Here is a 21,739-nt window from a genome sequence, read left to right on the forward strand (position 1 = left end):
TTTCCAGGGAATTTTTTTCAGATTCCCACGGGGATTTTTGGGGTGAATTTTTGGGAATTCTGGGAATTCACCTTGATGCGGAGGCGGTCCAGCACGTGCTGCACGTCGGCGCAGGCCAGGGTGTCGCGGAACGCCTGCTCCTTCACCGCCTCGATCTTCCCGTTCAGCTCCCGCAGCTGCTCCAGGAACTCCGGCGCCGTCACCGGCGCCTCCAGGATCACGCTGGGAACGGGGAGAGGCCCTCAGAATCCCGGGAAAGCCGGGAAAAGTCCGGCAAAATCCCGGCAAATTCCCTCAAAATCTGACAAAATCCCAGCAAATTCCAGCAAATTCCCTCAAAAGCCAACAAAATCCCAGCAAAATCCATCAAAATCTATCAAAATTCCCTCAAATTCCCTCAAAATTGGTCAAAATTCCCCCCAAAATCCGGGGTTCTGGAGCTCCAAATCTCCAGGAATTCCGGCGCCGTCAGCGGCGGTTTCTGTGCCCAGATTCCCAGTTTTCATCCCCAAACCCCGTTTTTCGGTCCCCAAATCCTAATTTTTCCCCATTTTTCTCTCCCCAAATCCCAGTTTTTCATCCCCAAACCCCATTTTTTCCCAGATTTTTGCCCCCAAATCCCAGTTTTTATCCCCCAATCCCATTTTTCTCTCCCCAAATCCCATTTTTCCCCAGATTTCTCTCCCCAAATCCCATTTTTTCCCAGATTGCTCTCCCCAGACCCCATTCTTTCGCCCCCAAATCTCGTTTTTTTCCCCCAAATCCCGTTTTTTTCCCCCCAAATCCCGTTTTTTCCCCCCAGTGCCCGTTTTCCCGGGAATTCTGTCCCACCTGATCCTGTCCGGGGCACCACGAGCTCGTCCAGGAGCCCCCCGAGGCGCTGCCGCCCCTCCCGGCCTCTCCAACCTCCCCAAATCCCGCCTTTCGACCCCAAATCCCACTGTTAGTCCCCAAATCCCACTGTTAGTGCCCAAATCCCACTGTTAGTGCCCAAATCCCACTGTTTGTCCCCAAATCCCACTGTTAGTCCCCAAATCCCGCCTTTCGACCCCAAATCCCACTGTTAGTCCCCAAATCCCACTTTTAGTCCCCAAATCCCACTTTTAGTGCCCAAATCCCACTGTTAGTCCCCAAATCCCACTGTTAGTGCCCAAATCCCGCTGTTAGTGCCCAAATCCCACTGTTAGTGCCCAAATCCCACTGTTAGTCCCCAAATCCCACTGTTAGTCCCCAAATCCCACTGTTAGTCCCCAAATCCCACTGTTTGTCCCCAAATCCCACTGTTAGTGCCCAAATCCCACTGTTAGTCCCCAAATCCCACTGTTAGTGCCCAAATCCCACTGTTAGTGCCCAAATCCCACTGTTAGTCCCCAAATCCCACTGTTAGTCCCCAAATCCCACTGTTTGTCCCCAAATCCCACTGTTAGTCCCCAAATCCCACTGTTTGTCCCCAAATCCCACTGTTAGTGCCCAAATCCCACTGTTAGTCCCCAAATCCCACTGTTAGTGCCCAAATCCCACTGTTAGTGCCCAAATCCCACTGTTAGTGCCCAAATCCCACTGTTTGTCCCCAAATCCCACTGTTAGTCCCAAATCCCACTGTTAGTGCCCAAATCCCACTGTTAGTGCCCAAATCCCACTGTTAGTGCCCAAATCCCACTGTTAGTGCCCAAATCCCACTGTTAGTGCCCAAATCCCACTGTTAGTGCCCAAATCCCACTGTTAGTGCCCAAATCCCACTGTTAGTGCCCAAATCCCACTGTTAGTCCCCAAATCCCACTGTTAGTCCCCAAATCCCACTGTTTGTCCCCAAATCCCACTGTTAGTGCCCAAATCCCACTGTTAGTGCCCAAATCCCACTGTTAGTCCCCAAATCCCACTGTTAGTGCCCAAATCCCACTGTTAGTCCCCAAATCCCACTGTTAGTGCCCAAATCCCACTGTTAGTGCCCAAATCCCACTGTTAGTGCCCAAATCCCACTGTTAGTCCCCAAATCCCACTGTTAGTGCCCAAATCCCACTGTTAGTCCCCAAATCCCACTGTTAGTGCCCAAATCCCACTGTTAGTGCCCAAATCCCACTGTTAGTCCCCAAATCCCACTGTTAGTGCCCAAATCCCACTGTTAGTCCCCAAATCCCACTGTTAGTGCCCAAATCCCGCTGTTAGTGCCCAAATCCCACTTTTAGTCCCCAAATCCCACTGTTAGTGCCCAAATCCCACTGTTAGTGCCCAAATCCCACTGTTAGTCCCCAAATCCCACTGTTAGTGCCCAAATCCCACTGTTAGTCCCCAAATCCCACTGTTAGTCCCCAAATCCCGCTGTTAGTGCCCAAATCCCACTGTTAGTCCCCAAATCCCACTTTTAGTACCCAAATCCCACTGTTTGTCCCCAAATCCCACTGTTAGTGCCCAAATCCCACTGTTAGTCCTCAAATCCCAGCTTTCTGTGCCCAGATTCCCAGTTTTCATCCCCAAATCCCGTTTTTCGGTCCCCAAATCCCAATTTTGGTCCCCAAATCCCGTTTTTCGGTCCCCCAAATCCCAGTTTTCATCCCCAAATCCCGTTTTTCGGTCCCCGAATCCCAGGTTTTTGACCCCCAAATCCCAATTTTTCCCCATTTTTCTCTCCCCAAATCCCAGTTTTTCATCCCCAAACCCCATTTTTTCCCAGATTTTTGCCCCCAAATCCCAGTTTTTGTCCCCCAATCCCATTTTTCTCTCCACAAATCCCATTTTTCCCCAAATTTCTCTCCCCAAATCCCAGTTTTTCATCCCCAAACCCCATTTTTTCGCTCCCAAACTCCGTTTTTTTTCACCCAAACCCCATTTTTTCCCAGGTTTTTGCCCCCAAATCCCAGGTTTTATGCCCAAATCCCATTTTTTCCCAGATTTCTCTCCCCAAATCCCAGCTTTTCAGCCCCAAACTTTGGTTTTCTGCCCCCAAACCCCATTTTTCCCCAGATTTTTGGTCCCCCAATCCCAGTTTTCAGTACCCAAATCCCAGGTTTTCTCCCCAAATCCCACCTCTCCTCCCCAAAATCCCACTTTTAGTCCCCGAATCCCAGGTTTTTCCAGTTTCTCATCCCCAAATCCCAGTTTGTTCCAGATTTCTCTCCCCCAATCCCATTTTTTAGTCCCCAGATCCCATTTTTTGGCCACTTTTCTCTCCCCAAACCCCATTTTTTCCCAGATTTTTGCCCCCAAATCCCAGGTTTTCATTCCCGAATCCCAGTTTTTCCCAGTTTTTTCATCCCCAAATCCCAGTTTTGGTCCCCAAATCCCAGTTTTTAGTCCCCAAATCCCCATTTTTTGTGCCTAAATCCCAGTTTTGGTCCCCGAATCCCAGGTTTTTCTGGGATTTGGTCCCCGAATCCCAGGTTTTCGACCCCCAAATCCCAATTTTTCCCCATTTTTCTCTCCCAAATCCCAGCTTTTTATCCCCAAACCCCATTTTTTCCAGATTTTTGCCCCCAAATCCCAGTTTTTGCTCCCCAAATCCCAGTTTTCCCCAGATTTCTCTCCCCAAATCCCATTTTTTCCCAGATTGCTCTCCCCAGACCCCATTTTTTCGCCCCAAATCCCGTTTTTTTCCCCCCCAAATCCCATTTTTTCACCCCCAAATCCCAGTTTTTCATCCCCAAACCCCATTTTTTCCCAGATTTTTGCCCCCAAATCCCAGTTTTTGTCCCCCAATCCCAGTTTTCTCTCCACAAATCCCATTTTCCCCCAGATTTCTCTCCTCCAATCCCAGTTTTTCATCCCCAAACCCCATTTTTTCGCTCCCAAACTCCGTTTTTTTTCACCCAAACCCCATTTTTTCCCAGGTTTTTGCCCCCAAATCCCAGTTTTTATGCCCAAATCCCATTTTTTCCAGATTTCTCTCCCCAAATCCCAGCTTTTCAGCCCCAAACTTTGGTTTTCTGCCCCCAAATCCCATTTTTTCCCAGATTTTTGGTCCCCCAATCCCAGTTTTCAGTACCCAAATCCCAGGTTTTCTCCCCAAATCCCACCTCTCCTCCCCAAATCCCACTTTTAGTCCCCGAATCCCAGGTTTTCCCAGTTTCTCATCCCCAAATCCCAGTTTGTTCCAGATTTCTCTCCCCCAATCCCATTTTTTTAGTCCCCAGATCCCATTTTTGGCCACTTTTCTCTCCCCAAACCCCATTTTATCCCAGATTTTTGCCCCCAAATCCCAGGTTTTCATTCCCGAATCCCAGTTTTTCCCAGTTTTTTCATCCCCAAATCCCAGTTTTGGTCCCCAAATCCCAGTTTTTAGTCCCCAAATCCCCATTTTTTGTGCCTAAATCCCAGTTTTGGTCCCCGAATCCCAGGTTTTCGACCCCCAAATCCCAATTTTTCCCCATTTTTCTCTCCCCAAATCCCATTTTTTCACCCCCAAACCCCATTTTTTCCCAGATTTTTGCCCCAAATCCCAGTTTTTGTCCCCCAATCCCATTTTTCTCTCCCCAAATCCCATTTTCCCCAGATTTCTCTCCCCAAATCCCATTTTTTCCCAGATTGCTCTCCCAGACCCCATTCTTTCGCCCCAAATCCCGTTTTTTTCCCCCCCAAATCCCATTTTTTCCCCCCCAAATCCCATTTTTTCACCCCCAAACCCCATTTTTTCCCAGTTTTTGCCCCCAAATCCCAGTTTTTGCTCCCCAAATCCCAGTTTTCCCCAGATTTCTCTCCCCAGACCCCATTCTTTCAGCCCCAAACCCCGTTTTTTCATCCCTCAACTTCATCTTTTCGCTCCCAAACTCCGTTTTTTTTCCCCCAAATCCCGTTTTTTTCCCCCCAAATCCGTTTTTTCCCCCCAGTGCCCGTTTTCCCGGGAATTCTGTCCCACCTGATCATGTCCGGGGGCACCACGAGCTCGTCCAGGAGCCCCCCGAGGCGCTGCCGCACCTCCCGGCGGTTGCGCAGCCGCAGGTTCATGGCGCCGGCCTCGTCCTGCAGCGCCCGGATCTCCCAGCTCAGCGAGCTCAGCGAGCTCTGGAACGAGCCCAGCATCTGCTCCATGCGCTGCCAACCAATCAGGGACAGGTCGGGGTTTTTTGGGAATTTTTGGGGATTTTTTGGGATTTTTTTGGGGGGTTTTTTGGATTTTTTACGGATTTTTTGCGGATTTTTTGCGGATTTTCTAGAGGATATTTTGGGGATTTTTTGGTGTTTTTAGGGGGGTTTGGGACAGTTTGGGACAGTTTGCGGTTTTTTGGGATTTTTTTTGATTTTTTGGGATTTTTTGGGATTTTTTTAGGGGGTTTTGGGGGTTTTTTGGTTTTTTTTACGGATTTTTTGCGGATTTTTTTGGATTTTTTGCGGATTTTTTAGGGGATTTTTTGGTGGTTTTAGGGGGGTTTGGGACAGTTTGGGACAGTTTGGGGGTTTTGGGATTTTTGGGGATTTTTTGGGATTTTTTTGGGGGTCTTTTGGGGGTTTTTTGGATTTTTTACGGATTTTTTGCGGATTTTTTTTGATTTTTTGCGGATTTTCTAGGCGATATTTTGGGGATTTTTTGGTGTTTTCAGGGGGGTTTGGGACAGTTTGGGACAGTTTGGGGTTTCTGGGATTTTTTGGATTTTTTTTGATTTTTTTTGGGATTTTTTGGGATTTTTGGGGGGTTTTGGGGGTTTTTTTGGATTTTTAACGGATTTTTTGCGGATTTTTTTTGATTTTTTGTCGATTTTTTAGGGGATTTTTTGGTGGTTTTAGGGGGGTTTGGGACAGTTTGGGACAGTTTGGGACAGTTTGGGGTTTTTTGGGATTTTTGGGGATTTTTTGGGATTTTTGGGATTTTTTTGGGGGGTTTTTTGGGGGTTTTTTGGATTTTTTACGGATTTTTTGCGGATTTTTTGCAGATTTTTTAGAGGGTATTTTGGGGATTTTTTGGTGTTTTTAGGGGGGTTTGGGACAGTTTGGGACAGTTTGCGGTTTTTGGGGATTTTTTTTGATTTTTTGGGATTTTTTGGGATTTTTTTAGGGGGTTTTGGGGGTTTTTTGGTTTTTTTACGGATTTTTTGCGGATTTTTTTTTATTTTTTGCGGATTTTTTAGGGGATTTTTTGGTGGTTTTAGGGGGGTTTGGGACAGTTTGGGGGTTTTGGGATTTTTGGGGATTTTTTGGGATTTTTTTGGGGGTCTTTTGGGGTTTTTTGGATTTTTTACGGATTTTTTGCGGATTTTTTTTGATTTTTTGCGGATTTTCTAGGGGATAGGGGTTTGGGACAGTTTGGGACAGTTTGGGGGTTTCTGGGATTTTTTGGATTTTTTTTTATTTTTTGGATTTTTTGGGATTTTTTGGGGGGTTTTGGGGGTTTTTTTTGGATTTTTAACGGATTTTTTGCGGATTTTTTTTGATTTTTTTGTCGATTTTTTAGGGGATTTTTTGGTGTTTTTAGGGGGGTTTGGGACAGTTTGGGACAGTTTGGGACAGTTTGGGGTTTTTGGGATTTTTGGGGATTTTTTTGATTTTTGGGATTTTTTTTGGGGGGTTTTTTGGGGGTTTTTTGGATTTTTTACGGATTTTTTGCAGATTTTTTGCGGATTTTCTAGAGGATATTTTGGGGATTTTTTTGGTGGTTTTAGGGGGGTTTGGGACAGTTTGGGACAGTTTGCGGTTTTTGGGGATTTTTTTGATTTTTTGGGATTTTGTGGGATTTTTTTGGGGGGTTTTTTGGGGGTTTTTGGATTTTTAACGGATTTTTGTGGATTTTTTTTGATTTTTTGTGGATTTTCTAGGGGATATTTTGGGGATTTTTTTGGTGGTTTTAGGGGGGTTTGGGACTGTTTGGGACAGTTTGGGGTTTTTTGGGATTTTTTGGGATTTTTTGGGATTTTTGGGGATTTTTTGGGGATTTTTTGGGATTTTTTGGGGGTTTTTTTGGGATTTTTTGATTTTTTTTTTGCAGCTTTTTTAGGGGATTTTTTGGTGGTTTTAGGGGGTTTGGGGTAGTTTGGGACAGTTTGGGGTTTTTTGGGATTTTTTGGATTTTTTGGGGATTTTTTGGGGATTTTTGGGATTTTTTTGGGGCTTTTTGGGATTTTTTGGATTTTTTGGGATTTTTTGGGATTTTTTTGATTTTTTGCGGCTCTTTTGCGGATTTTTTTTATTTTGGGGGGATTTTTTAGGACTTTTTGTTATCTTTTGGGGTTTTTTTTGGTGTTTTAGGGGTTTGGGGACAGTTTGGGGATTTTTTTGGATTTTGGGGGGATTTTTTGGGATTTTTTTATGTTTTGGGGGGTTTTTGGTGTTTTTAGGGGGTTTGGGACAGTTTGGGGATTTTTGGGATTTTTTGGGATTTTTTTGGAGGATTTTTTGGGGATTTTTTTGATTTTTTTATTTTTTGCAGATTTTTTAGGGGATTGTTTGGTGTTTTTAGGGGGGTTTGGGACAGTTTGGGACAGTTTGGGGCTTTTGGGGATTTTTTGGATTTTTTGGGGATTTTTTTGGATTTTGGGGGGATTTTTTGGGGGGGTTTTAGGGGTTTTTTGGGGGTTTTTAGGGGGTTTGGGAGACCTAGGGACAGCTGGGGACGATTTGGGGGATTTTGGGCTTTTTGGGGATTTTTTGGGGATTTTGGGGGGATTTTTGGGGGATTTTTTGGTGTTTGGGGGGGGTTATTTTGCATTTATGGGGGACTTGGGTCTGTTTGGGACATCTTGGGGCTTTTTTGGGATTTTGGGGGGTTTTTGGGAATTTTGGGGGGATTTTTTTGGGGCTTTTTTAGGGGATTTTGTGGTGCTTTTAGGGGATTTTTGGGGCATTTCTGGGGATTTTAGGGGGGTGTTTTGGACATTTAGGGACAGCTTGGGGACACTGGGGACAGTTTGGGACAATTTTGGTCTTTTTTGGGGATTTTGTTGGGGCTTTTTCAGGATTTTTGGGAGGGGCTTTTTAGGGGGATTTGTGGTGTTTTTGGGAGACTGTTCGGCATTTTGGGGCCATTTAGGGCCTTTGGGACCATTTGAGGCCATGGGGAATTTGGGGCCATTTTGGGGGCCATTTGAGGATATTCTGGGCGATTTTAGGGGCATTTAGAGACATTTTGGGGCCATTTGGGACCATTTGGGGACATTCTGGGGCCATTTGGGGCCATTTTAAGCCATTCTGCTGCCATTTTGGGGCCATTTGGGGCCAATTTGGGCAATCTTGAGGACATTTGGGGCAATTTGGGTCCTTTTTGGGGCCATTTTGGGGCCATTTGAGCCCATTTTGGGGCCATTTGAGGCCAATTTGGGCAATCTTGAGGACATTTGGAGCCAACTGGGACCATTTGGGGGCATTTTGGGGCCATTTGGGGGCATTTTGGGGCCATTTGAGGACATTTTGGGGCCACTTGGAGCCATTTAAGGAGATTTGGGGCCATTTGGGGCCATTTAGGGCCAATTTGGGCAATCTTGAGGACATTTTGGGGCCATTCGAGGCCATTTTGGTGCCATTTGGGGCCATTTTGGGCCAATTTGGGCAATCTTGAGGACATTTGGAGCCAATTGGGGCCATTTGGGGCCATTTATGGGTCATTTGAGCCGGGGCCGTTTATGGACCATTTGAGGCCATTTTGGGTGCCATTTTTGGGCCATTTTGGTGCTATTAGGGGGGGGCCATTTTTAAGCCAATTTGGGGTCAATTTGGGCCAATTTTGGACCATTTGGGGCCATTTGAGGGCATTTTGGGGCCATTTGTGCCATTTTGGTGCAATTTGGGGCCATTTTGGGCCAATTTGGGCAATCTTGAGGACATTTGAGGCCATTTTGGGGCCATTTGGTGCCGTTTTGGGGCCATTTTGGACCATTCGGGCAATCTTGAGGACACTTGGGGCCATTTGGGGGCCATTTTGGGGCCATTAGGGGCCTTTTTTGGTGCAATTTGGGGCCATTTGGGGCCAATTTGGGCAATCTTGAGGACATTTGGGGCCATTTTGGTGCCATTTGGGGGAATTTTGGGGCCACTTGGGACCATTTTGGAGCCATTTTGAGCCAATTTGGGCCAATTTTGGACCATTTGGGGCCATTTTGGACCATTTGGTGCCATTTTGGGGCCATTTTGGGCCATTTTGGACCAATTCAAGCAATCTTGAGGACATTTGGGGCCATTTTGGGGCCATTTGGTGCCATTTTGGGCCACTTTGGACCAATTCAAGCAATCTTGAGGACATTTGGGGGCCATTTTGGGGCCATTTGGTGCCATTTTGGGCCATTTTGGACCAATTCAGGCAATCTTGAGGACATTTGGTGCCATTTTGGGGCCATTTGGGGCCATTTTGGGGCCATTTGTGCCATTTTGGTGCAATTTGGGGCCATTTTGAGCCAATTTGGGGCCAATTTGGACCATTTGGTGCCATTTTGGGGCCATTTGAGGCCATTTTGGGGCCATTTGGGGCTACATTTGAACCATTTGAGGCCATTTTGGGGGATTTGGGGGCCATTTGGGACCATTTTTGAGCCATTTTGATCCAATTTGGGGCCAATTTGGGGCAATTTTGGACCATTTGGTGCCATTTTGGGGCCATTGGGGGCCATTTTGGGGCCATTTGGGGCCGTTTTGGGGCCGGTACCTCGAGGATGGTGTCGCAGGCGCTGATCTGGTTGTGCAGCTCCGCGATGTTCTCGCTCTCCCGGATGTCTCCGAGGGGGTCAAGGGCCACTTTGGGGCCACTTTGGGGACATTTTGGGGTCATTTTGGGGTATTTGGGGTCACTTTTAGGGGGTTTTGGGGGAGGATTTAGGGGATTTTGGGGACAATTTTGGGAGGATACAATCCTGGATCGAGGCCCTCTCCACCTCCTGCAGCTCCAGCTCCACCTGCCGGGAATACTGGCGCAGGTCCACGCCCTGCAACGGGAATTTGGGGACGTTTTGGGACATCTGGGGACATTTTTGGAGGAAATTTTTGGGGATATTTTTAGGGAGGAACCACTCACGGTCTGCAGCGCCTCCTGCACCAGGGCGTCCTCCAGGTTCTCCTGGATGTGCACTGGGAAAAAGGGGGGGAAAAATGGGAAAAAGGAGAAAAAAAATTGGGAAAAGGGTGGGGAAAAAAATTGGGAAAAAAAAGGCGGAAAAATGGGGGAAAAAAAGGGGAAATTGGGGCACACCCCCCTCCCCTCCCCCCCCCCGTGCGCATCGCCAATGGTTCCGTCCGCCTTGGCCACGCCCTTTCCCACAGGCCACGCCCCCTCCATTGACGGCAATGCGGCCTCAGTAGGGCGGGCATGCCCGTATAAGGGCATGGCCACGCCCCCTCGTTGGTGGCCACGCCCCCTCCATTGACAGCATGCCCATATAAGGGCAATGACCACGCCCCCTCGTGGTTGGCTCCGCCCCTCTCACCATCCACCTCCTCCAGCTCCGCCCCCTCCAGGTCCAGCTCCGCCTCCAGCTCCGCCTCCAGCGGCGCCTCCACCGCCGCCACCTGCGGCACAACCGCTTCAGCAACGCCGCCATCCCCCTCCAGACCCTGCCGCCATTGCGAAATCATCCCGAAAAACCCCCAAAATCCCCCCAAAAAACCGCTCCCCGCTAATCCCTGCATCCCCCAAAACCTCTCCCGGTGCCGGCGCTACCTCCGCCTCCGCCGCCATCTTGCCGACGCACGGCGCGCAGGCGCGGCGCGATGACGTCACTTCCGCCTTCTTCTTTCTCCCTTCCTCCGACACAGCCCCGCGGAGGCCGCAGCCATGGTGAGAACCCGGCCGGGATCCGCCGCCATCGGGGCGCGGGGGAGGGCGGGGAGCGGCGGGAAGGGCACGGGGAGGTTGCGGCGGGAGCGGGAGAGGCGGCGGGGTGGGAAAGGAGCGGCGGCGCGCGGCGATGGAGGCGGCAGGGGCGCGAATGTCCGACCCCCCCCCATCCCTCAGGTGTCATGGCGGCCTTGGGTCCCCTCATGGCGGCTTCGCCCCTCGCTCCCCCTCAGGGCCGCGGGTGGCCCCGGGTGTCCCCAAGGCCTGGGGGAGGGTGGTGGCACCGCGCTTGGGGACGTGCGACACCCCCTGGGTGGGGTCAACTCGCTCTTGTGGCCCTCAACATTCCCCCCCCCCCTCAGGATGGGCGCGCTGAAATTGCCCCAAAGTGTCCCAAATGTCCTTAAAATCGGAGCAAGTCTCCTTAAAACTGTCCCCAAAGGGCTCGTGAGGTCCCCCGAGGTGTCCCCAAGCCCTTCCAGGTGTCCTTAACCCCTCTCAAACTGTCCCCAAGGTGTCCCCGAGGTCCCCAGGGTGTCCCCAAGCCCCTCAAATTGTCCCCAAAGTGTCCCCAAGGTGTCCCCAAGCCCCTCCAGGTGTCCCCAACTCCTCCAAAAGTGTCCCCAAACTGCCCTCAGGATGTCCCTGAGGTCCCCAAGGTGTCCCCAACCCCCCAAAAGTGTCCCCAAATCCCCCTCAAAAGTGTCCCCAAACTGTCCCCAAGGTGTCCCCAACCTCCTCAAAAAGTGTCCCCAATCCTCTCAAAGTGTCCCCAAGGTGTCCCCAAGCCCCTTCAGGTGTCCCCAACCCCCCCAAAAGTGTCCCCAACTGCCTCAAACTGTCCCCAAAGTGTCCCCAACTCCTCCAAAAGTGTCCCCAAATCCCCTCAAACTGTCCCCAAACTGTCCCCAAGCCCCCAAAATTGTCCCCAATCCTCTCAAACTGTCCCCAAAGTGTCCCTGAGGTCCCCAAGGTGTCCCCAACCGTCCAAAAGTGTCCCCAAATCCCCTCAAACTGTCCCCAAGGTGTCCCCAAGCCCCTCCGGGTGTCCCCAAGCCCCCCAAAAGTGTCTCCAGTCCCCTCAAACTGTCCCCAAAGTGTCCCTGAGGTCCCCAAGGTGTCCCCAAGCCCCTCAAAAGTGTCCCCAAACTGTCCCCAAGGTGTCTCTGAAGTCCTCAGGGTGTCCCCAAGCCCCTCAAACTGTCCCCCAAGTGTCCCCAAGCCCCCCAAAAGTGTCCCAAATCCCCTCAAAAGTGTCCCCAACCCCTTCAAACCGTCCCCGAGGTGTCCCCAATCCCTTCAGGTGTCCCCAACCCCCCCCCAAAAGTGTCCCCAACCCCCTGAAATTGTCCCCAGGATGTCCCTGAGGTCCCTAAAAGTGTCCCTAAATCCCCTCAAAGTGTCCCCAAGGTGTCCCCCAACCCCCTCAAACCATCCCCAAGGTGTCCCCAGGATGTCCCCGAGGTCCCCAAGGTGTCCCCAACCCCCCAAAAAAGTGTCCCAAGCCCCCCAAAACTGTCCCCAAACTGTCCCCAGGATGTCCCTGAGGTCTCCAAGGTGTCCCCGAGCCCCTCCAGGTGTCCCCCAACCCCCCCAAATTGTCCCCAACTCCCTCAAAGTGTCCCCAAGGTGTCCCCAACTCCTCCAAAAGTGTCCCCAAATCCCCTCAAACTGTCCCCAAACTGTCCCCAAGCCCCCAAAATTGTCCCCAATCCTCTCAAACTGTCCCCAAAGTGTCCCTGAGAACCCCAAGGTGTTCCCGAGCCCGTCCTGGTGTCCCCAATCCCCCCAAAACTGTCCCCAAACTGTCCCCAAGGTGTCCCTGAGGTCCCCAAGGTGTCCCCGAGCCCCTCCAGGTGTCCCCAACCCCCCCCCCACAAAAGTGTCCCCAAGCCCCTCAAACTGTCCCCAAACAGGGGGGACAGTGATGTCCCTGAGGTCCCCAAGGTGTCCCCAACCCCCCCAAATTGTCCCCAATTCTCTCAAATTGTCCCCAAGGTGTCCCCAAGCCCCCCCAAAGTGTCCCCAATCCCCTCAAATTTGTCCCCAAATCCCCTCAAACTGTCCCCAAACTGTCCCCAAGGTGTCCCTGGCGCCCTCCCCGCTTGCCAATTGTCCCCAAATGTCCCCATAATGTCCCCAAATGACCCCGAAATGTCCCCAAATTACCCCAAAAGTCGTCAAAATATCCTCAAGCATCCCCAAAGTATTTCCAAATGTCCCAAAATGTCCCCAAAGTGTCCCAAAATCTCCCCAAAATGTCCCTAAAATATCCCAAAGTATCCCCAAACGTTCTCAAACGTCCTCAAAATATCCTTAAATGTCCCCAAAATGTCCCCAAATATGCTCAAAATCACCCCAGAATGTCCTCAAACATCCCAAAATATCCCCAAAATATCGCCGTAAGTCCCAGAATGTCCCCAAAGTATCTCCAAATGTCCCAAAATATCCCCAAAAATGTCCCGAAATAGCCCCAAATGTCCCCAAAATATCCCCAAACATCCCCAAAATACCCCAAAATGTCCACAAAGTGTCCCAAAATATCCTCAAATATCCCAAAAAGTCTGAAAATGTCCCCAGAAATATCCCCAAATGTCCCCAAAATATCTCCAAATATCCCAAAATATCCCCAAAAGTCCCAACATATCCCCAAAAGTCCCCAAAAGATCCCAAAATGTCCCCAAAACGTCCCCGAATATCTGCAAAATTTCCCCAGAATGACCCCAAATTTCCCCAAAATATCCCAAACATCGCCGAATATCCCAGAAAGTCCCAAAATATCCCAAAATGTCCCCTAAATATCCCCAAAAGTGCCAAAATATCTCCAAAATATCCCTAAAATGCCCTTAAAGTGTCCCCAAAATATCCCCAAGAGTCCCAAAATATCCAAAAATGTCCCCAAAAAATCCCCAGATGTCCCCAAATGTTCTCAAAATATCCCCAAAAATATCCCCAAATATCCCAAAATATCCCCAGAATATCCCAAAAGTCCAAAAATATCCCCAAATATCCCCAAAAGATCCCAGAAAATCCCAGAACGACCCCAAATATCCCCAAAAGATCCCAAAAATATCCCCAGATGTCCCCAAAACATCCCCCATTATCTGCAAAATTTCCCCAAAATATCCCCAAACATCCCCAAATATTCCAAATCGTCCCCAGATATCCCAAATTATTCCCAAATATCCCAAAAAGTCCCAAAATATCCCCAAACATCCCCAAAATGTCCCAAAATGTTCCCAAAATATCCCCAAACGTCCTTAAAATGTCCCCAAAATGTGCCCAAACGCCCCCAAATTTCCCCAAAATATCCCCAAACATCCCCAAAATGTCCCAAAAACTCCCAAAATATCCCCAAACATCCCCAAAAAAGTCCCAAAACATCCGCAAATATCCCCAAAAGATCCCAAAATGTCCCCAAAACGTTTCCGAATATCTGCAAAATTTCCCCAGAATGACCCAAATATCCCCAAAATATCCCCAAACATCCCCAAATATCCCCAAAAATATCCCAAAAAGTCCTAAAATGTCCCCTAAATATCCCTAAATGTCCTAAAATATCCCAGAAAGTCCCAAAATATCTCCAAGACATCCCCAAATATCCCAAAAAGTCCCAAAATATCCCAAAAAGTCCCAAAACGTCCCCAAATATCCCCAAAATTGGCCCAAAAATATCCCCAAATATCCCTGAATGTCCTAAAATATCCCAAAAAGTGTCAAAAAGTCCCAAAATACCCCCAAAACATCCCCAAATATCCCCAAAAGATCCCAAAATGTCCCCAAAACATCTCCGAATATCTGCAAAATTTCCCCAGAATGACCCCGAATTTCCCCAAAATATCCCCAAATATCCCAAAAAGTCCCAAAACGTCCCCAAATATCCCCAAAATTGGCCCAAAAATATCCCCAAATATCCCTAAATGTCCTAAAATATCCCCAAAAGTCCCAAAATATCCCCAAATATCCCCAAAATGTCCCAAAATGTTCCCAAAATATCCCCAAAAATATCCCCAAAATATCCCCAAATGTCCCAAAATATTCCCAAATATCCCTAAATATCCTAAAATATCCCAGAAAGTCCCAAAATATCCCCAAAAATATCCCCAAATATCCCCAAATGTCCCAAAATATCCCAAAAAGTCCCAAAAATATCCCCAAATATCCCAAAATGTCCCCAAATATCCCAAAAAAGTCCCAAAACGTCCCCAAATATCCCCAAAATTGGCCCAAAAAAGTCCCAAAAAATCCCCAAAAGTATCCCCAAAACGTCCCCAAATATCCCTAAAATATCCTCAAATATCCCTAAATATCCTAAAATATCCCAAAAAGTCCCAAAATATCCCCAAAAAATCCCCAAAAGTATCCCCAAAATGTCCCAAATGTTCCAAAATATCCCCAAAAGTCCCAAAATATCCCCAAATAGTCCCAAAAGATCCCCAAATATCCCAAAAAATCCCAAAATACCCCAAAAAATCCCCAAAAATATCCCCAAAAATATCCCCAAATGTCCCAAAAATATCCCATAATATCCCAAAATGTTCCCAAATATCCGAAAATGTCCCGAAATATCTCCAAAAACATCCCAAAAAGTCCCAAAATACCCCCAAAATACCCCCAAAATATCCCCAAAATATCCCCCAAATGTCCCCAAACATCCCAAAAAGTCCCAAAATATCCCAAAAAGTCCCAAAATATCTCCAACCATCCCCAAGTGTCTCTAAAATGTCCCTGAATGTCACAAAAATATCCCCAAAATATCCCCAAATATCCCCCAAATGTCCCCAAACGTCCCCAAACATCCCAAAAAGTCCCAAAACGTCCCCAAATATCCCCAAAATTGGCCCAAAAATATCCCCAAATGTCCCTAAATGTCCTAAAATATCCCAAAAAGTCCCAAAATATCCCCAAAATTGGCCCAAAAATATCCCCGAAATATCCCCAAAATGTCCCAAATGTCCCAAAATATCCCCAAATATCCCAAAACGTCCCCAAATATCCCTAAAATATCCCAAAAAGTCCCAAAACGTCCCCAAATATCCCTAAATATCCTAAAATATCCCAGAAAGTCCCAAAATATCCCCAAAATATCCCCAAAACATCCCAAAATATCCCCAAAACATCCCAAAATATCCCCAAACATCCCCAAATATCCCAGAAAGTCCCAAAATATCCCCAAACATCCCCAAAATGTCCCGAAAAGTCTCCAAATGTCCCCAAAATATCCCCAAAAGTCCCAAAATGTCCCCAAAACGTCCCAAAATATCCCCAAATATCCCAAAAAGTCCCAAAATATCCCAAAAAGTCCCAAAACGTCCACAAATATCCCCAAAGTATCCCCAAAAATATCCCCAAATATCCCTATATGTCCTAAAGTATCCCAAAAAGTCCCAAAATATCTCCAAATATCCCAAAATGTCCCCAAATATCCCCAAAAATATCCCAAAAAGTCCCAAAATATCCCCAAATATCCCCAAAATTGGCCCAAAAATATCCCCAAATATCCCTAAAATGTCCTAAAATATCCCAAAAAGTCCCAAAATATCCCCAAAAAATCCCCAAAAATATCCCTAAAATATCCCCACATGTCCCAAAATATCCCAAAAACTCCCAAAATGTCCCTAAATGTCCCAAAATATCCCCAAATATCCCAAAAAGTCCCAAAATATCCCCAAAATGTCCTCAAAAAGTCCCAAAATGTCCCCAAAATGTCCCAAAATATCCCCAAGTATCCCAAAATATCCCCAAAAATATCCGAAAAAGTCCCAAAAGTATGCCCAAAATGTCCCAAAATATCCCCAAATATCCCAAAAAGTCCCAAAATATCCCCAAATATCCCAAAATGTCCCCAAATATCCCCAAAAAATCCCCAAAAGTATCCCCAAAATATCCCCAAATGTCCCAAAATATCCCAAAAAGTCCCAAAATATCCCCAAAAGTATCCCCAAAACGTCCCCAAATATCCCTAGAATATCCTCAAATATCCCTAAATATCCTAAAATATCCCCAGAAGTCCCAAAATATCCCCAAAAAATCCCCAAAAGTATCCCCAAAATGTCCCAAATGTCCCAAAATATCCCCAAAAGTCCCAAAATATCCCCAAAAAATCCCAAAAAATATCCCCGAAATATCCCCAAATGTCCCCAAATGTCCCAAAAAGTCCCAAAATATCTCCAAATATCCCAAAATGTCCCCAAATATCCCCAAAAATATCCCAAAAAGTCCCAAAACGTCCCCAAATATCCCCAAAATTGGGCCCAAAAATATCTCCAAATATCCCTAAATGTCCTAAAATATCCCAAAAAGTCCCAAAATATCCCCAAAAAAATCCCCAATAAATATCCCTAAAATATCCCCACATGTCCCAAAATATCCCAAAAACTCCCAAAATGTCCCTAAATGTCCCAAAATATCCCCAAATATCCCAAAAAGTCCCAAAATATCCCCAAAATGTCCTCAGAAAGTCCCAAAATGTCCCCAAAATGTCCCAAAATATCCCCAAGTATCCCAAAATATCCCCAAAAATATCAGAAAAAGTCCCAAAAGTATCCCCAAAATGTCCCAAAATATCCCCAAATATGCCAAAAAGTCCCAAAATATCCCCAAATATCCCAAAATGTCCCCAAATATCCCCAAAAAATCCCCAAAAGTATCCCCAAAATATCCCCAAATGTCCCAAAATATCCCAAAAAGTCCCAAAATATCCCCAAAAGTATCCCCAAAACGTCCCCAAATATCTCTAGAATATCCTCAAATATCCCTAAATATCCTAAAATATCCCCAAAAGTCCCAAAATATCCCCAAAAAAATCCCCAAAAGTATCCCCAAAATGTCCCAAATGTCCCAAAATATCCCCAAAAGTCCCAAAATATCCCCAAAAAATCCCAAAAAATATCCCCGAAATATCCCCAAATGTCCCAAAATATCCAAAAAGTCCCAAAATATCCCCAAAAATATCCCAAAAAATATCCCCGAAATATCCCCAAATGTCCCAAAATGTCCCAAAAGTCCCAAAATATCCCCAAAAGTCCCAAAATATCCCCAAAAAATCCCAAAAAATATCCCCGAAATATCCCCAAATGTCCCCAAATGTCCAAAAAGTCCCAAAATATCTCCAAATATCCCAAAATGTCCCCAAATATCCCCAAAAATATCCCAAAAAGTCCCAAAACGTCCCCAAATATCCCCAAAATTGGCCCAAAAATATCTCCAAATATCCCTAAATGTCCTAAAATATCCCAAAAAGTCCCAAAATATCCCCAAAAAATCCCCAAAAATATCCCTAAAATATCCCCAATGTCCCAAAATATCCCAAAAAGTCCCAAAATATCCCCAAAAGTATCCCCAAAACGTCCCCAAATATCCCTAGAATATCCTCAAATATCCCTAAATATCCTAAAATATCCCCAAAAGGTCCCAAAATATCCCCAAAAAATCCCCAAAAGTATCCCCAAAATGTCCCAAATGTCCCAAAATATCCCCAAAAGTCCCAAAATATCCCCAAAAAATCCCCAAAAATATCCCCGAAATATCCCCAAATGTCCCCAAATGTCCCAAAAAGTCCCAAAATATCTCCAAATGTCCCAAAATGTCCCCAAATATCCCCAAAAATATCCCAAAAAGTCCCAAAACGTCCCCAAATATCCCCAAAATTGGCCCAAAAATATCTCCAAATATCCCTAAATGTCCTAAAATATCCCAAAAAGTCCCAAAATATCCCCAAAAAATCCCCAAAAATATCCCTAAAATATCCCCACATGTCCCAAAATATCCAAAACTATCCCAAAATGTCCCCAAATATTCCTAAAATATCCTCAAATATCCCTGAATGTCCTAAAATATCCCAAAAAGTCACAAAATATCCCCAAAAAATCCCCAAAAGTATCCTCAAAATGTCCCAAATGTCCCAAAATATCCCCAAAAGTCCCAAAATATCCCCAAAAAATCCCAAAAAATATCCCCGAAATATCCCCAAATGTCCCAAAATATCCCAAAAAGTCCCAAAATATCTCCAAATATCCCAAAATGTCCCCAAATATCCCCAAAAATATCCCAAAAAGTCCCAAAACGTCCCCAAATATCCCCAAAATTGGCCCAAAAATATCTCCAAATATCCCTAAATGTCCTAAAATATCCCAAAAAGTCCCAAAATATCCCCAAAAAATCCCCAAAAATATCCCTAAAATATCCCCACATGTCCCAAAATATCCCAAAACTATCCCAAAATATCCCCAAACATCCCCAAAATGTCCCCAAATATCCCTAAAATATCCTCAAATATTCCTGAATGTCCTAAAATATCCCAAAAAGTCACAAAATATCCCCAAAAAATCCCCAAAAATATCCCTAAAATATCCCCACATGTCCCAAAATATCCCAAAAACTCCCAAAATGTCCTTAAATGTCCCAAAATATCCCCAAATATCCCAAAAAGTCCCAAAATATCCCCAAAATGTCCTCAAAAAGTCCCAAAATGTCCCCAAAATGTCCCAAAATATCCCCAAGTATCCCAAAATATCCCCAAAAATATCAGAAAAAGTCCCAAAAGTATCCCCAAAATGTCCCAAAATATCCCCAAATATCCCAAAAAGTCCCAAAATATCCCCAAATATCCCAAAAAGTCCCAAAATATCCCCAAATATCCCAAAATGTCCCCAAATATCCCCAAAAAATCCCCAAAAGTATCCCCAAAATATCCCCAAATGTCCCAAAATATCCCAAAAAGTCCCAAAATATCCCCAAAAGTATCCCCAAAACGTCCCCAAATATCCCTAGAATATCCTCAAATATCCCTAAATATCCTAAAATATCCCCAAAAGTCCCAAAATATCCCCAAAAAATCCCCAAAAGTATCCCCAAAATGTCCCAAATGTCCCAAAATATCCCCAAAAGTCCCAAAATATCCCCAAAAAATCCCCAAAAATATCCCCGAAATATCCCCAAATGTCCCCAAATGTCCCAAAAAGTCCCAAAATATCTCCAAATATCCCAAAATGTCCCCAAATATCCCCAAAAATATCCCAAAAAGTCCCAAAATGTCCCCAAATATCCCCAAAATTGGCCCAAAAATATCTCCAAATATCCCTAAATGTCCTAAAATATCCCAAAAAGTCCCAAAATATCCCCAAAAAATCCCCAAAAATATCCCTAAAATATCCCCACATGTCCCAAAATATCCCAAAACTATCCCAAAATATCCCCAAACATCCCCAAAATGTCCCCAAATATCCCTAAAATATCCTCAAATATCCCTGAATGTCCTAAAATATCCCAAAAAGTCCCAAAATATCCCCAAAAAATCCCCAAAAATATCCCCAAAATATCCCCAAATGTCCCAAAATATCCCAAAAACTCCCAAAATGTCCCTAAATGTCCCAAAATATCCCCAAAATGTCCTGAAAAAGTCCCCAAATGTCCCCAAAATGTCCCAAAATATCCCAAAATGTCCCCAAATATCCCCAAAAATATCCCAAAAAGTCCCCAAATGTCCCCAAATGTCCCCAAAAACATCCCAAAAAGTCCCAAAACCCCCCAAAACATCCCCAAAACGCCCGTCAGTCGCTGGTGATCCCCGAGAAGTTCCAGCACATCCTGCGGGTGCTCAACACCAACATCGACGGGCGCCGCAAGATCGCCTTCGCCATCACCGCCATCAAGGTGGCCTGCGGGGCTTCTGGGCACAATTCCCGCGGTTTTGGGGCTTTGGGCGACTTTATGGGTGGCTTGGGGACGCTTTTGGGGGGGTTTGGGGACATTTTTGGGGGGTTGGGGACACTTTGGGGACGCTTTTGGGGGGGGTTTGGGGACATTTTGGGGACACTTTTGGGGAGGGTTGGGGACACTTTGGGGTGGTTGGGGACACTTTGGAGACACTTTGGGGGGGTTGGGGGACACTTTGGAGACACTTTGGGGGGGTTGGGGACACTTTGGAGACACTTTGGGGGGGTTGGGGACACTTTGGGGACACTTTTGGGGGGGGTTGGGGACACTTTGGGGACACTTTTGGGGGGGGTTGGGGACACTTTGGGGACACTTTTGGGTGGGTTGGGGACATTTTTGGGGGGTTGGGGACACTTTGGGGACACTTTTGGGGGGGGTTTGGGGACACTTCGGGGACACTTTTGGGGGGGTTTGGGGACATTTTTGGGGTGGTTGGGGACACTTTTGGGGTCTTGGGGCCACTTTGGGGACACTTTTGGGGGGGTTGGGGACACTTTGGGGGGGGTTGGGGCCACTTTGGGGATGCTTTTGGGGGGTTGGGGCCACTTTGGGGACACTTTTGGGGGGGTTTGGGACACTTTTGGGGGGGTTGGGGACACTTTGGGGACACTTTTGGGGTGGTTGGGGACACTTGGGGGGGTTTGGGACACTTCGGGGACACTTTTGGGGGGGGTTGGGGACACTTTTGGGGGGGGTTGGGGACACTTTTGGATGGGTTGGGGACACTTTGGGGACACTTTTGGGGTGGTTGGGGACACTTTTGGGGGGGGTTTGGGACACTTCGGGGACACTTTTGGGTGGGTTTGGGGACACTTTTGGGGGCTTGGGGACACTTTGGGGACACTTTTGGGGAGGGTTGGGGACATTTTTGGGGGTGGTTGGGGACACTTTGGGGGGGGTTGGGGACACTTTTGGGGGGGTTGGGGACACTTTGGGGGGTTGGGGACACTTTGGGGACACTTTTGGGGAGGGTTGGGGACATTTTTGGGGTGGTTGGGGACACTTTTGGGGGGGTTTGGGGACATTTTTGGGGTGGTTGGGGACACTTTTGGGGGGTTGGGGACACTTTGGGGACACTTTTGGGTGAGTTGGGGACACTTTGGGGTGGTTGGGGACACTTTGGGGGGGTTGGGGACACTTTGGGGGGGTTGGGGACACTTTTGGGTGGGTTGGGGACACTTTGGGGACACTTTTGGGGGGTTTGGGGACACTTTTGGGGGCTTGGGGACACTTTGGGGACACTTGGGGTGGTTGGGGACACTTTTGGGTGGGTTGGGGACACTTTGGGGACACTTTTGGGTGGGTTGGGGACACTTGGGGTGGTTGGGGACACTTTTGGGT

At 46.9% G+C, this 21,739-nt stretch overlaps 2 protein-coding genes and 1 long non-coding RNA gene across 5 annotated transcripts in view; 2 read left to right on the forward strand and 1 right to left on the reverse strand.

Annotated features, from left to right (window-relative positions):
* VPS52 (VPS52 subunit of GARP complex) lies at positions 1-10,597 on the reverse strand. Of its 2 annotated transcripts, none has more exons than XM_048293340.1 (7): positions 10,544-10,597; positions 10,332-10,413; positions 9,923-9,975; positions 9,758-9,833; positions 9,557-9,624; positions 4,850-4,995; positions 1-222 (listed from the first exon to the last, which is right to left on the reverse strand). In XM_048293340.1, the coding sequence occupies exons 1-7, from the start codon at positions 10,580-10,582 to the stop codon at positions 18-20; spliced, it is 669 nt and encodes a 222-aa protein (XP_048149297.1). In that variant the 5' UTR covers positions 10,583-10,597; the 3' UTR covers positions 1-17. The 2 variants fall into 2 exon arrangements, with proteins under 2 accessions (XP_048149297.1, XP_048149295.1); XM_048293338.1 differs by having other exon boundaries at positions 4,850-5,025.
* RPS18 (ribosomal protein S18) overlaps positions 10,580-21,739 on the forward strand; it is a 17,432-nt gene continuing 6,272 nt past the window's right edge. The window contains 2 exon segments of the mRNA XM_048293341.1: positions 10,580-10,681; positions 20,237-20,335. Of these exon segments, the coding sequence (XP_048149298.1) occupies positions 10,679-10,681; positions 20,237-20,335 (102 nt within the window). The 5' untranslated portion in view covers positions 10,580-10,678.
* On the forward strand, positions 10,813-12,692 carry LOC125320927. 2 transcript variants are annotated; one of them, XR_007201351.1, is made up of 3 exons: positions 10,813-11,478; positions 11,799-12,091; positions 12,498-12,692. It is a non-coding gene; the product is annotated as an uncharacterized LOC125320927 (long non-coding RNA). The 2 variants fall into 2 exon arrangements; XR_007201352.1 differs by having other exon boundaries at positions 11,253-11,277.

This window comes from Corvus hawaiiensis, unplaced genomic scaffold (assembly GCF_020740725.1).
Source record: "Corvus hawaiiensis isolate bCorHaw1 unplaced genomic scaffold, bCorHaw1.pri.cur scaffold_294_ctg1, whole genome shotgun sequence".
Classification (NCBI taxonomy): domain Eukaryota; kingdom Metazoa; phylum Chordata; class Aves; order Passeriformes; family Corvidae; genus Corvus; species Corvus hawaiiensis.

What these genes read in the sequence shown, in the direction of transcription:
- VPS52 (XM_048293338.1), bottom strand. Translation starts at nt 10,582, where the DNA reads ATGGCGGCGGAGGCGGAGGTAGCGCCGGCACCGGGAGAG. An exon ending in GGAGCTGGAGGAGGTGGATG is followed by an intron (nt 9,976 to 10,331) that starts GTGAGAGGGGCG and finishes CCTTTTTCCCAG; the next exon opens with TGCACATCCAGGAGAACCTG. An exon ending in GTGCCCCCGGACATGATCAG is followed by an intron (nt 223 to 4,849) that starts GTGGGACAGAAT and finishes CCCCGTTCCCAG; the next exon opens with CGTGATCCTGGAGGCGCCGG.